This window comes from Ceratotherium simum, chromosome 7 (assembly GCF_057802395.1).
Source record: "Ceratotherium simum simum isolate JZ-2026a chromosome 7, ASM5780239v1, whole genome shotgun sequence".
Classification (NCBI taxonomy): domain Eukaryota; kingdom Metazoa; phylum Chordata; class Mammalia; order Perissodactyla; family Rhinocerotidae; genus Ceratotherium; species Ceratotherium simum.
The window spans coordinates 40,968-53,835 of NC_141906.1; the positions used below are offsets into that span (position 1 = coordinate 40,968).

General features: G+C 34.4%; 1 protein-coding gene across 7 annotated transcripts in view; it reads right to left on the bottom strand.

The window, feature by feature from the left end:
* QSER1 (glutamine and serine rich 1) overlaps nucleotides 1-12,868 on the bottom strand; it is an 83,768-nt gene that overhangs the window by 15,081 nt on the left and 55,819 nt on the right. For 5 of the 7 annotated variants that reach the window (XM_087433031.1, XM_087433035.1, XM_087433036.1 and 2 more), the window contains 4 exons: nucleotides 6,090-6,418; nucleotides 5,039-5,155; nucleotides 4,032-4,165; nucleotides 2,982-3,199 (listed from right to left, as the gene is read on the bottom strand). In XM_087433031.1, coding sequence (XP_087289157.1) covers nucleotides 2,982-3,199; nucleotides 4,032-4,165; nucleotides 5,039-5,155; nucleotides 6,090-6,418 — 798 coding nt within the window. Of the gene's footprint in view, nucleotides 1-1,955; nucleotides 1,999-2,981; nucleotides 3,200-4,031; nucleotides 4,166-5,038; nucleotides 5,156-6,089; nucleotides 6,419-12,868 lie in introns of all 7 variants that reach the window. The other 2 variants (XM_087433037.1, XM_087433032.1) reach the window with 2 other exon arrangements.

Below are 12,868 nucleotides of genomic sequence, written 5' to 3' on the forward strand. Positions count from 1 at the left end.
CAAAAGGTGGAAACAACCCAAGTGTCCATCAACAGATGAAAAGATAAACAAAATGAACACACAATGGATAAACTTACAATGGAATAGTATTCAGCCATAAAAAGGAATGGAAGTTCTAATACATGCTATAACATGGACGAACTTTGAAAACATTATACTAAGTGAAATAAGCCAGACATGCTTATATGAGACATTTAGAGAAGGCAAATTCATAGAGACAGAAAACAAATAAGAGATTACCAGCAGCTAGGAGAAGAGGAGTATGGGAATTATTGCTTAATGGTTACAAAGTTTCTGTTTCAGGTGATGAAAAAATTTTGGAAATAGATAATGTTGTACAGTGTGAATATAATTAATGCTACTGAATTGTACACTTAAAAATGGTTAAAATGGCAAATTTTATGTTATATATACTTTACCACTAATTTTTTTAACTTTTTTTTTTTTGAGGAAGATTGGCCCTGAGCTAACATCTGTTGCCACTCTTCCTCTTTTATCTTTTTTCTCCCCAAAGCCCCAGTACATAATTGTGTATCATAGTTGTAGAGTTGTAGCTCTTCTATGTGGGATGCCACCTCAGCACGGCTTGATGAGTGGTGAGTAGGTCTGCGCCCAGGATCCGAACCAGCGAACTCAGGGCCACCAAAGCGAAGGCACGAACTTAACCACTATGCCACCAGGCCGGCCCCCACAATTTTTTTAAATGTGAAAAAAATTAAATAGAATATGTACATTAATGAGCTAAAAAACATTTTCACATGACCAATGAATAATGTTACAAAATCATTCATGGATGAAAGAAACATTCAAAGGGTAAGACAAACCAATAGATTTTAATGTAACAAGTATGAAAAGTTGAAGAAACTACCACTTGTCAAGTTTATCATATAAAAAACTTGAGTATCAAATAAAAATATCCATAATTATCTGAAAAGGTAATTAAAATACTCCTCCCTTTCCCAACTATGTATCTATGTAAGGCTGCGTTTTCTTCATATGCTTTAACGAAAAAAAAATATAATAACAAACTGAATGTACAAGCTAATTTGAAAATGTTACTCTTCTAACTAAACACTGTTAGTTTAGAAAAATACAGTTGTTAAAAAATACTAAAATAATATGTAATGGGTTTAATTTTAATAATTTTTTTAATTTAATTGCTATTTGGTAAATATCAATAGCTATAGCCCACAAAAACAAAAGTGGTTGGAATACTCAATAAATGTGAAGATTATAAAGAAGTTTTGCAACAAACACTTTGAAAACCAGCCTAATAAATCTATGTTTATTATCAATATTGGCTTTCTTTTTAAGAAGTACTAAAAATGCTTGCCTATTAGTGACACCTAGTGGCAACTCATTTGAGGAAGCTGTATAATGGAGTGCAAATTCAGAATCCAAACTTCTCTATTCTGAACAGTAGGCAGGAATGTGAACAGCAAAAGTGACATATAATGCCTTCCATACATACTCAAAGCATTGCATTTCTTTATAAATTATGATGTGCACACTTCTAAACAGCCGTTCATAAGTAGCTTTTAAAAACAATAAAGTAGACTTCTGCACTGAAGAATTTTTATTATGATTCTATTTCTATTCAAAATATCTCTAAGGTCAGCTCCCAAGCAATGATACTTGTAACGACAGAAATCATCCCGGACATCAAGCTCAACAGTATCCACAACACCCATTTCGTCATTCAAGTTCTGCCAAAATTACATCCTGAATTTCTCAAATGTGTCTCCTCTCCTCCATCCCTGTTGCCACAACTTATGTTCAGACTTTCAATTTACACCTGAACTATGATGTCTTATAATTCAAATTCAGATTTTACCGTGTTGCTCCCTCATTAACTCCCTCCAAGGACTCTCGTTACAGAGAGTAGGATCCCAAGCTTTTTAGCTTTAGCATGGCAAGCACAACCTTCCATCATCCTTTCATCTTTTCCCGCCTACCTTCAAGTTATGCTCTAGAAGAAGAAGGGTCAACCATCTTTTTCTGTAAAGAGATAGATGGTAAATATTCGAGAATTTAAATGGTCAAACGCTTTCTGTAGCAACTACTCAAATCCGCCACTGTAGTGGGAAAGCAACTGAATGAAAATATGTAAATACATTGGTGTTCCAACAAAAATTTATTCACAAGAATAGCCATCAGATTTGGCCCACTGGCCATAGTTTGGCAACCTCTGCTCTACACCACTGAACTGCTTGAAATCTCTTGCACATTTTACACAAGTTTGACGGCTAATGGAATGTGCGCTGGTATATTCTTGGATTTTACAACTATCCCAAGTTTACTTTCTAATAAAGTAAATATCAATATATATAGCCTACATAACTGCTCTTTGGTGTCTTCAACAGTTTTTAAGAATGTGAAAGGGTTCTAAGGTCAAAAATTTTGATAATTGCTAATCTATTTCAACCTTCTCACTTTATAAAAGAGAAAACTAAGGCACCTCACTTAGTCATGTGCAACTGGCTGGCTGCTGGCAGATACAGAGAAGTATGCATTATATTGTAAAATTAATAAACATATTCATTTTACACGGAAGTATATATCATTATATACATTACTACATCCTATTAACTACAGTTTCACAGTTGCTGCTTCCTAGGCTTGTTGTACTCTTTTCTTCTAGCATAAACGTAGACTAAGAAGTTTGGAACCAGAGGATTCTTAGTCAACCAACTGATCTAATCCCCATCCTACCAAGAGAGGTGAGATAACTGGCCTTACTCAGGCTAGAACTCATTTTACTGCATTTTCTATTTTACAAGCCTGTATGTGTGGGCAAACTGTGCTTTCAGCTGATGTGTTCAGGAAACGTGAATTTATTTTTACAAAAACCTAAGCAGAACTTAATTAGATAGCTAAATCCTCTAAAAATAAATGAATTTTGAATTGTCAGCGTCACTGTTCCTCTCCACTCATGCAAATCATCAAAAGTTACCCAGGTATTCATGTCACGGAGAACTCACCCTCATTATCACTACTACTAGAATGGATCTCAGGAGATGAGTCAGATTGGGAGGATGAAAACTCTTCTTTCCATTTCTTCCGTTTCTTTGGTGGTGGCTCAGCCTTTACTTTTAGCTGTTTAACTTTGGGTTTCAAGGAAGGGGTTTTTGTGGTTGTAGTTTTTGGTGCTGGAGGATCAGAAGTTTTACTGCTACTACTTGGCTTAGACTGAACAGTTCTGCAACGTTACAAACAAACTTCATTAACACTGAAATATTATTAAATTAAAATAAATCAGACACAGAAAAAAAAAAAGAGAAACAGTGGACCTCGCCAACATCTCCAAAATCAAGTCCAAGTCCTATACATCTCCAATGGTGAGTCCCTCAAAATTCTCTTGAAATACTCTTTAATCACTGACATTCAATATTCAATTAAAAGACTATTAATTCAATCCCTATTTCTCTCTCTTCGCTCCTCCCCTCCCTTCATGAACTCATTTTCCTTAGTGTGAGGCTGCACAACAGACGATCAACGGGCTTTGGGAAGTTATGTATGATAAACCCTTGATAGCCACATCTAGCTCTGATCATCAGAAACTCTCACAGGCTCCAGTGGTGCCAGGTTTTGATTTAGAGACCCAACTACATCTGTCATAGAGCCCCTGAAGGAGATGTGCTGTATGCCAGTCCTAGAGATTTGAGTGGATAAAATTCCATCATAAGAATAGGTGGGCTGCTTCCAGTTAAGTTGGAACCTTAATTACACTCGATCTTCCTAGCACTAGACTGAGAATATCTAGGGTCACACTCCCTTTCCCATACAGATCACAAGGAATGTGGCCAGGTCAGTTATCTTCCAGATTCATGGTCCAGAAAGCCCAGAGTCACGTTAACACACGTGATAATTCTACTATACACTTGCCTAGTAATGTACAGGACTTACAGTTTTTTCTCACAATTTATTTCATTTTAAATTTAACACTCCATTATTATTTTCATTTTATGGATAAAAAGGGAGGTTCAGAAAGGTTGTCTTACTACAAATATATTACATAAGAAAATAAATACCTGACAGTTTGTGAAGGCTTATTTCTTGGCTTTTTGGAACACACTCTGACATATTCCTTTTTGTTGGTGTTTTCAATGAACTTCACATATATCCTTTTGTATTTATTCTTTGCATCTCCAAAATATCCAAGGTACTAAGGAAAGAAACGCTTTGAATTACATAATTATACATTCTGTACCTAAAATATTACTTTGTCAGCTTGATTGACTATCATATAGCCATCCTTCAAGTTTTTCAAATGCAGCTCTGGCCAGACTAATTGCACCTGAATAAAAATGATCCCAGCCTCATTCTTAACTACAAGCCCACACACTGAAGTAATCTTGTTTGGCTAATCATCAGATGCTTACTTACTCAATGCTATTAAACTACTTAAGGACAAAAGAATAACTTCTGTAAGTCTTCTGGTACATCAAGATATTTGACTGGTAGAATAATCAATATAAGAGAGTCTGAGTTTATCTGAGCTCTTCACAAACTAATACTAATTCCTCTCCTTTATTTAAAAAAAAAAAGAAAAGGGGCCTGCCTGGTGGCATAGCAGTTAAGTGCGCGCACTCTGCTGCAGTAGCCCAGGGTTAGCAGGTTCAGATCCCGGGCGCACACCAATGCACCGCTTGTCAAGCCATGCTGTGGCGGCATCCCATATACAGTGGAGGAAGATGGGCACAGATGGTAGCCCAGGGCCGGTCTCCCTCAGCAAAAAGAGGAGGATTGGCAACGGATGTTAGCTCAGGGCTGATCTTCCTCATTAAAAAAAAAAAAAAAAAAGGAAAGAAAAGGTTAAGCAACAGTATAAAGTGATTTAATTTTAAGTAGCTGGTATTTACACACTGAATTTAAGATCAGACTATTAGAGTATCATATACTCTGTAGTTCAAATTTTATGCTATTTTATATCAGAAATGCTCAATATAAAATACATTTAAATTTAAATCATTCTATATTTTCCCAAGAATCACTGTCAAAAAATAGGAAGGCTAATGTAAACAAGCATTTTACTTACACTGTTAGTAGCAGCAAATTCTCTTTGCCCATCTCGAATTTCTGGAACAAACTTCTGTAATAAAGCTTTTTGTACTTTCCAAATAGCTGGGGGTTCTTTTCCTGTTTTTAAAGCCTCCTGTAATAAGCAGAATTAATCACATTTATAAAAACTAGAACATATATCTAGATTTATAGAATCTTAGAGCTGAAAGGAATCTTAAGGACCTGTCTAGCTCAACCTCTTAGCTTTTACCTAGCTGAACTTTTGCAATAAGTCTCATAAGCTGGCTATTCAGTCTCTGCTTAAATTCTTCCAGAAATAGGGAGCACATCACCCTTTCATATAGCTACTGGAAAGTTTTCCTCTAGTGATATTATCATACATTATTTATGCAATTTTATAACATTATGTACATATTCAAAAAGACTAGAAACAAATATGCTAAAATATTAACAGAAGTTAACTGTGAATGGAAGGAATATAGATTAATTTGAATGTTATATTCTTAATTGTACTTTTTAATGTCATTCCTCTCCACCCCAATTAAAAAGTAAAGTCAAAAACAAGCATACAAAAACCCAAGAATCGGTTTTCTTAAACATAGCTAAAATTTTCTTGTATGAAATTGTAACATTCTGTTCATGGTTTTTACAATTTGAAATTATGAAAATAAGTCTAATTCTACTTTACATTATATTCCTGTTATTTTCTTTAAACTTTTAAATGAGATAAATGACCATTTTCTCCAAAGTCCTAATAATACAATGAGTTGGGAGCTTTGAAAAAAATTAGCAGTTCAAAAACTGCTCTACTAGTACCTAAATGCAACATACTGACTAGTCAGAAATACATAAAACTCAGATATAAATTAAAATTATTTTAAGCTATTTTCTTTTTCAAAATATCTCATATCTACTAGTTCATTAACAATTATGGCAACTTAGAATAATTATAAAAACATAGCTTTTTGCAATTCAAGATAGATGCATGCTATTAAAGTGATCAAGAAGGTTATCATAGGGCACTCCCATTAAACTATGACCTTTACACCTGTGAACATTCTCATTACCTTAAAAGTCTCTATGTCTTCTATCTTTACCACAAATTCATCACGCTCCCTGTATTGGCCTTCTCCGCCGCTTTCCATGTTTTCCTCATCTGTAAAACCTTCTATGGCAACAGAGTCCTGTCCTTTTGCAAATTGGTCTGAAGGAAGACCCTCAAGTTCGATGGGCTTTGAGGGTTCTGTAGAGTTTATATTTTCCAGGATATTTACTGCAGATGAAGGAGAGTAGAGAGGTTCTTGCTTAACTGCACCTACAGTGGTGGGGGAAGCAGTAGCAGTGCCAGTGGTAGTGGCAGTAGGGCTAGTAGTTGCCACTTGTAGGGCTTCTGAAACTAGATCAAGCAAATGCAAATCAGTCATACAAATAAGCATTTACTTGTTTTGAGTAAAATCTGAACAGTTTAAAAAGAAAGACTTGATTATTTTTGTCATCAAATTATTTGAAACAATGGAAATCACAGTAAGAAATTTAAAAAATGGTACTTAATCTCCAACAATCAAAGTGGTGAGAATTACATCTTGATGACAAGCAGACTGAGAACCTCCACCGACCTACACTTAACCCCCAAGTCCACTTAAGTAGCACAAGGATAGAGACACAAAAGTGATGTAAGACAAGGAAAGGTCAGCAGACCAAAGCCGTGAAGAACTCCTAGACGAAGAAAAGCCAACTGGATATGAGAAAGGAAAACAGCACCCCCCAAAATACTTTGAAACAGCACTAGAAGCTACAGAAATAAAAAGGACTATAAAGTAATAATAGGAAAAATTGTATGCTAACAAATAACTTAGATGAAATGGACAAATTCCTAGAAAGACACAAACTACCAAAAAGGACGAAAGAAGAAACATCTGAGTAGACCAATAACAAGTAAAGAAAATAAAAGAAATTTCAAAACATCCCACAAAGATAAGCACAGGCCCAAATGGGTTCACAGGTGGGTTCTACCAACAATTGAGTAAGAATTAATACGAATCCACCATAAACTCCAAAAAATAGGAAGAAACACTTCCCAACTCATTTTATGAGGTATTAGTCCAATACCTAAACCAGACAAATTTTTTCCAAAATTTCAAAACTTACTACAAAGCTATAGTAATTAAGACAGGGTGATGGGAGCATAAGGATAGACACATAGATCAATAGAGTACAATGAAAGTCCAGAAATAAACTCTTATATTTACAGTCAAATGACTTTCAACAAAGGTGCCAAAACCATTCAATGGGGAAAGAATGAATAGTCTTTTTAACAAATGGTGCTAGGACAAGTGGATAATTGCATACAAAAGAATGAAGTTGGATCCCTTCTTCACATCATATACAAAAATTAACTGAAAATGGATCATAGACTTAAATGTAAAAGCAAAAATTATAGAACTCTTGGAGGAAACATAGGCGTAAATCTTCATGACCTTACAAGTAAGTAGCAAAAGAAAAAATAAACAGGACTTCATCAAAGTTTAAAACTTGTGCTGCAACTGATGCCATCAAGAAAGATGACCCACAGAATGGGAAGCAATGTTTAAAAATCATATATTTACCAGAGATTTGTATCCAGAATATATAAAAGAACTCTTACACTTCAATAATAAAAAGACAAACAGCCCAATTTAAAAAGTGAGCAGAGGATCTGAATAGACATTCGTCCAAAGAAAATAAAAAATTGTCAATAAGCACATGAAAGGCCATTAACCATTAGATCAAGGCAACCTCACACCTACTAGGATGGCTACAACTACAAATACAGACAGTAACCTGTTAGCAAGCATGTGGAGAAACTGGGACCCTTGTACATTAGCTGGAGGGAATGTAAAGCGGTACAGCCACTTCGGAAAACAGTCTGGCCATTCCTCAAAATGTTAAGCATGGACTTATCACATGACCAAGGAATTCCACCAGGTAGAATTCCACCAATTTTGAATTTTACCTTCTAGAGAAATAAATTTTAAAAACAAAATTCCACACAAACACTTATATATGAATAGCATTATTCATAAAATAGCAGCATTATTCATTATTCATAAAAGTGGGAAAAAAAACAAATGTCCATCAACTGATGAATGGGTACACAAAATGTGGTATATCCACATTACTGGGGAATAAAAAGGAATGAAGTACTGATACATGCTACAACATGGATAAACCTTGAAAACATTATGCTAAATGAAAGAAGCCAGTCACAAAAGGTCAAATATTATATGATTCCTTTTACATGAAAGGTCAAAAAGGCAAATCTATGGAGAAAGTAGATTAGTGGTTGCCTATGGCTGGGTGTGACTGATAATGGGTTTATTTTTGGATGATGAAAATGTTCTAAAATTAGACTGTGGTCACGGTTGCACAACTCCATGAAACCAGTGAATGGTACACTTTAAATGGGTGGATATTATGGTATGTGAATTATAATTTAATAAAACTGTTCACAAGTACTTCGAAGGCTAAAGCTGATAGAGGAACTCTGGGTTGAGAAACAAATACAAAGAGCATGTAGCATTCTAGTGGTAATTTTGAACAGTGCTCATGAACTAAAATAATAATATATTTAATAATAATAATAATAATAAGTAAACAAAAGCAGGAAGGCCAGTAATCTCCTTGCTTACACTGAGCTGTAGGCAGCAGGAGTATTTGATCATGGGCTAAAATGCAAAAGCCATTCCCTGAAGAAAGTGCACTCTGCCTAGAGTGGTGGAGGCATTGAGAGGGAATCAAAGTGGAGCCTGAGGCAAATCCAGACTTATGAAACACAGAAAAAATGGAAAAGCAGATTTGCAAGGGAAATAAGTGAACTAAAGTGCTTGGCAATGAGAGTAGAGCTCTCCTTATTCTAGCTCCCTAGCATTAGGGAGAGGAGGGACTGGGGGTCCAGCAGCTGTCACCAGCCAGCCTACCTGTTCTGTATCCCAAATTAAAACAATCCTCATACAATTCCTCCCAATCAAGGGGAGAGGCCTATTGAGGAAATACAGATGAATAATCTAATCATTAAGTCATTAAGCTGTACATCTTAAACTCATACAGTTGCATGCCAATTATATCTCAATAACACTGGGGAAAAATAATCTAATCATGTTAGGAACTCATACTACAGAATTTTATCCTACTGCAATATATTTTTAAGCTACTATAACTACACTATCATACTTTTCTGCCTCAAAAATGTCTATAAATGGAAATCGACTTTTCATGTCTTATGACTAGAAGGCTCTAAATATTAAACATTTCTAACACTATAATAATTGAACAGTAGATCCAAATTAATATTTTTTCAAATCTAATGTAAAAAGAATGCTTCTTTGGGGTGGATGTGGCATTTAAAAATTATTCATTTACAGATCCATGGGAGAATATTACATATTGAGATAGGTTTTACAACCAATTTTATTTTTGTCCTTCACTTTTATTGATATAAGAACTGAGAAACCTTGACACTGTCGAGAAACCAGCAATGTCACTAAATTTTGAAAATACTTTCTAAGTTATACGGCAAAAAAAAAGTACACAGCTATCTATGACCAAAAACAGAGATACTGCCACCAGCAGACCCTCAGAAAAGGAAACTGTCAAGGACAGGCTTTAGTCCTAAGAAATGTGATGCCAAAGAGAAGACATCAGGTGCAAGAAGAGTGAAGGGCAACATGGTAAACATGTAAGTCTAAACAAACATTGACCGTCAACACCATGAATGACCTCTTGTTGAGTGTTAGAAAACAAGAACTAAAATACATAGTAACAGTAATATTAAAGTTAGGAGGGATTAAATGGAGTTCTAGTGTTCAGAAGTCTTTATATTATCCAGGAGGAGAGTAAGATACTAACACATTTTGAGAGGCTGACAATGCATATTGTAATTTCTATTATAACCAGGAAAAGAAGATAAATATTTCATCGAAATAATCAGGGGCGGGAGAGTAGGTAAGGACAGGAATAAAACAAGACTAACCACATATTGATGATTATTGAAACTGAATGATGCATAAATTGGTTTAATTATGCCAATCTCTGTATCTTCACGTTTGAAAATTTTCATAATAAGTATTAAGTAAATATTTTTCTAAAAAGAATATATAACTTCCAAATTAGTAGAGGGAAAAATGTATCAATACTGTATGATACTGTTTATATGAAGTTTTAAAACAAGCACAACAAAATAACAGTGTTTAGGGATGCATACACAGGTGGTAAATTACAAAGGAAAAGCAGGAATCGATTACCATACAACTCAGATAGTGGTTAGTTCTAGATGTTATGAGTTGGGTTTAATTTATTACTCAATTTATTGTTTACTTTTTTGCTTTCTAGTGAGTAGCATTTAACACCATAAATTTCCTTCTTTGCCCCACATTCTTGGCATATCCCACTGGTTTTAAAATATAACGTTCCACTGTCTTTTCTAAGTGGTTTGTCATTTCAATTTTGGTTTCCTTTTCAAGCCACAAGTTATTTAGAACAAGTTATTAGAAATTATTTAAAAGTTTTAAAAATAAAAACTAATTTTTATTTCTTTGTCTCTTTCTTTTTTTCTTTCATCTATTCTTTTACAAAATTATTGCATTGTGATCAGAGAATATGGCTTAAATAATGTCTACATTTTCAAATTTATGGAAATTTTATGTGTTTTCCTTATGTATGTTATATTCCCATAAGTGAGTTATATTTCACAAGAGTTAATGTTCTTAAAGAAGAAAATAAAGATATGGAAAAATATACTAAAAATGCTAACTAAAAATTAGTATGGCAATATTAAAAACAGAAATGGGAAATTAAATGGGAAAAAGGGAGATTTTATTATGATAAAAGGAAATTTAACTGTAGTAAAATTTTAAGTACCCAATTACTTGGGTTAAACACGTATCAAGTAGAGGCCAGCCCGGTGGTGTAGCAGTTAAGTGCGCGTGCTCCGCTTCAGCAGCCCAGGGTTCTCAGGTTGGGATCCCAGGCACGCACTGAGGTACCACTTGTCAAGCCATGCTGTGGTGGCGTCCCATATAAAGCAGAGGAAGATGAGCACGGATGTTAGCCCAGGGCCAGTCTTCCTCAGCAAAAAGAGGAGGATTGGCATCGGATGTCAGCTCCGGGTTAATCTTCCTCACACACACAAAAAAGACAACATGTCAAGTAGAGCCAGCCCTGATGGCCTAGTGGTTAAAGTTCAGCGCTCACCACTTCAGTGACCCAGGTTTGCTTCCTGGTCGCAGAACCACACCACCTGCCTGTCAGTTGCCATGCTGTGGCAGCAGCTTACATAGAACAACTAGAATGACTTACAACTAGCATATTCAACCACGTACTGGGGATCTGGGGAGGGTGAAAAAAAACGTTATCAAGTAAACAGTATTAGAAAAACAATAAAACATAATTGGAAACTTAATTGGAACACACCTTTTCCAGGAATCAACAGATCAAGCAATCTAAAAACAAATAAGGATAGGGAGGATTTTTTAAAGCTTTATTATTAAAAATTTCAAACATACACGAAAGTAGAGAATACAAACCTTCATGTACTATAACCCAGCTATAACAACCACGAACACTTTGGTATACTTGTTTCATCAACCTGTCATCCCTTTTATATTTGCTGGGATAGTTTAAGGCAAATTCTAGATCTATCATTTACCTCTAATATATACATATACATTTTCTTAAATAACCTAATGGCATTTATTAGGTTAAACAAAAAATAAAGAAGATATAAAGAATTTGAGCAATATTACCAAATAAAATCTATTAAATAAAATCTATTAGCACTCATGGAATATTTACAAAAATTGACCACTTATCAAGCCACTAACAAAACTTCCATAAATTTCAAAATGCAGGCATTATTTAAGCCATATTCCCTTAACCACAATACAATAAAGCCATAAATTAGTAATAAAGGAATATCAAAAAAACAACAACAAAAACCTAGGAAACAGGCAAAAACTCACCATCCTTAATAACTCTTGGGTTGAAAAGGAAATCAAAACTGAAATGACAAACCATTTAGAAAGGACAGTGAGAGCATTACAAATTGAAACCAAAAGGCAGAGCAAGAGTGTGGTGCCAAGAAGAAAACTCACACTTTAATGTCATTCATTAGAAAGCAAGCAAATAACAAAAATAAACTCATTATTAAACTCAAGAAGCCAGAGAGAGAATATTAAATTGAACCTAGGGAAAATACAAAAAAAGAATTCATAGAAGCAGAAATTAAGAAAAAGTGAGTAAAAAAATGATAACAGGAGCAAAAAAAGAAAAGGACACTGGTTCTTTGAAAAGAACCATTAAATAGGCAAACCTTTCACAGACTCATAAGGAAAAAGATTCAAATAATCATTTGGAGCAAGAAAGAGAACATAACTATAGAAACAGAAGGAGACTAAAAACTTAAGAGGGAATATTATGTACAACTGTATAACAATAAATTCTAAAATCTAAATGAAAGCGATGATTTTTCTAGAAAAAATACCTTTCTTAAATTGACCCAGATAGATCAAACTACCTCAAGAAAAAACTGGAAAGTCCCAGATATATTCTTAGAAAGTTCTACCAAATCCCTATTGTATGTAGCAAACTTTTTCAAAGCTTATACAAATATAAAAACTTTCCCAACTTATTTTATAACACCAGCATATTCTTGAATACAAAAGTGAACAAGATGAAGACAAAAAACATTATAAGCTAACCTCACTTATGAATATAGGTGTAAAAATCCCAAATAAAATACTAGTAACTTATCTTGCAATGGATTAAAAAAATTCATCATGACCAAGCAGTGTTCATGGCAGAAAATTCTTTT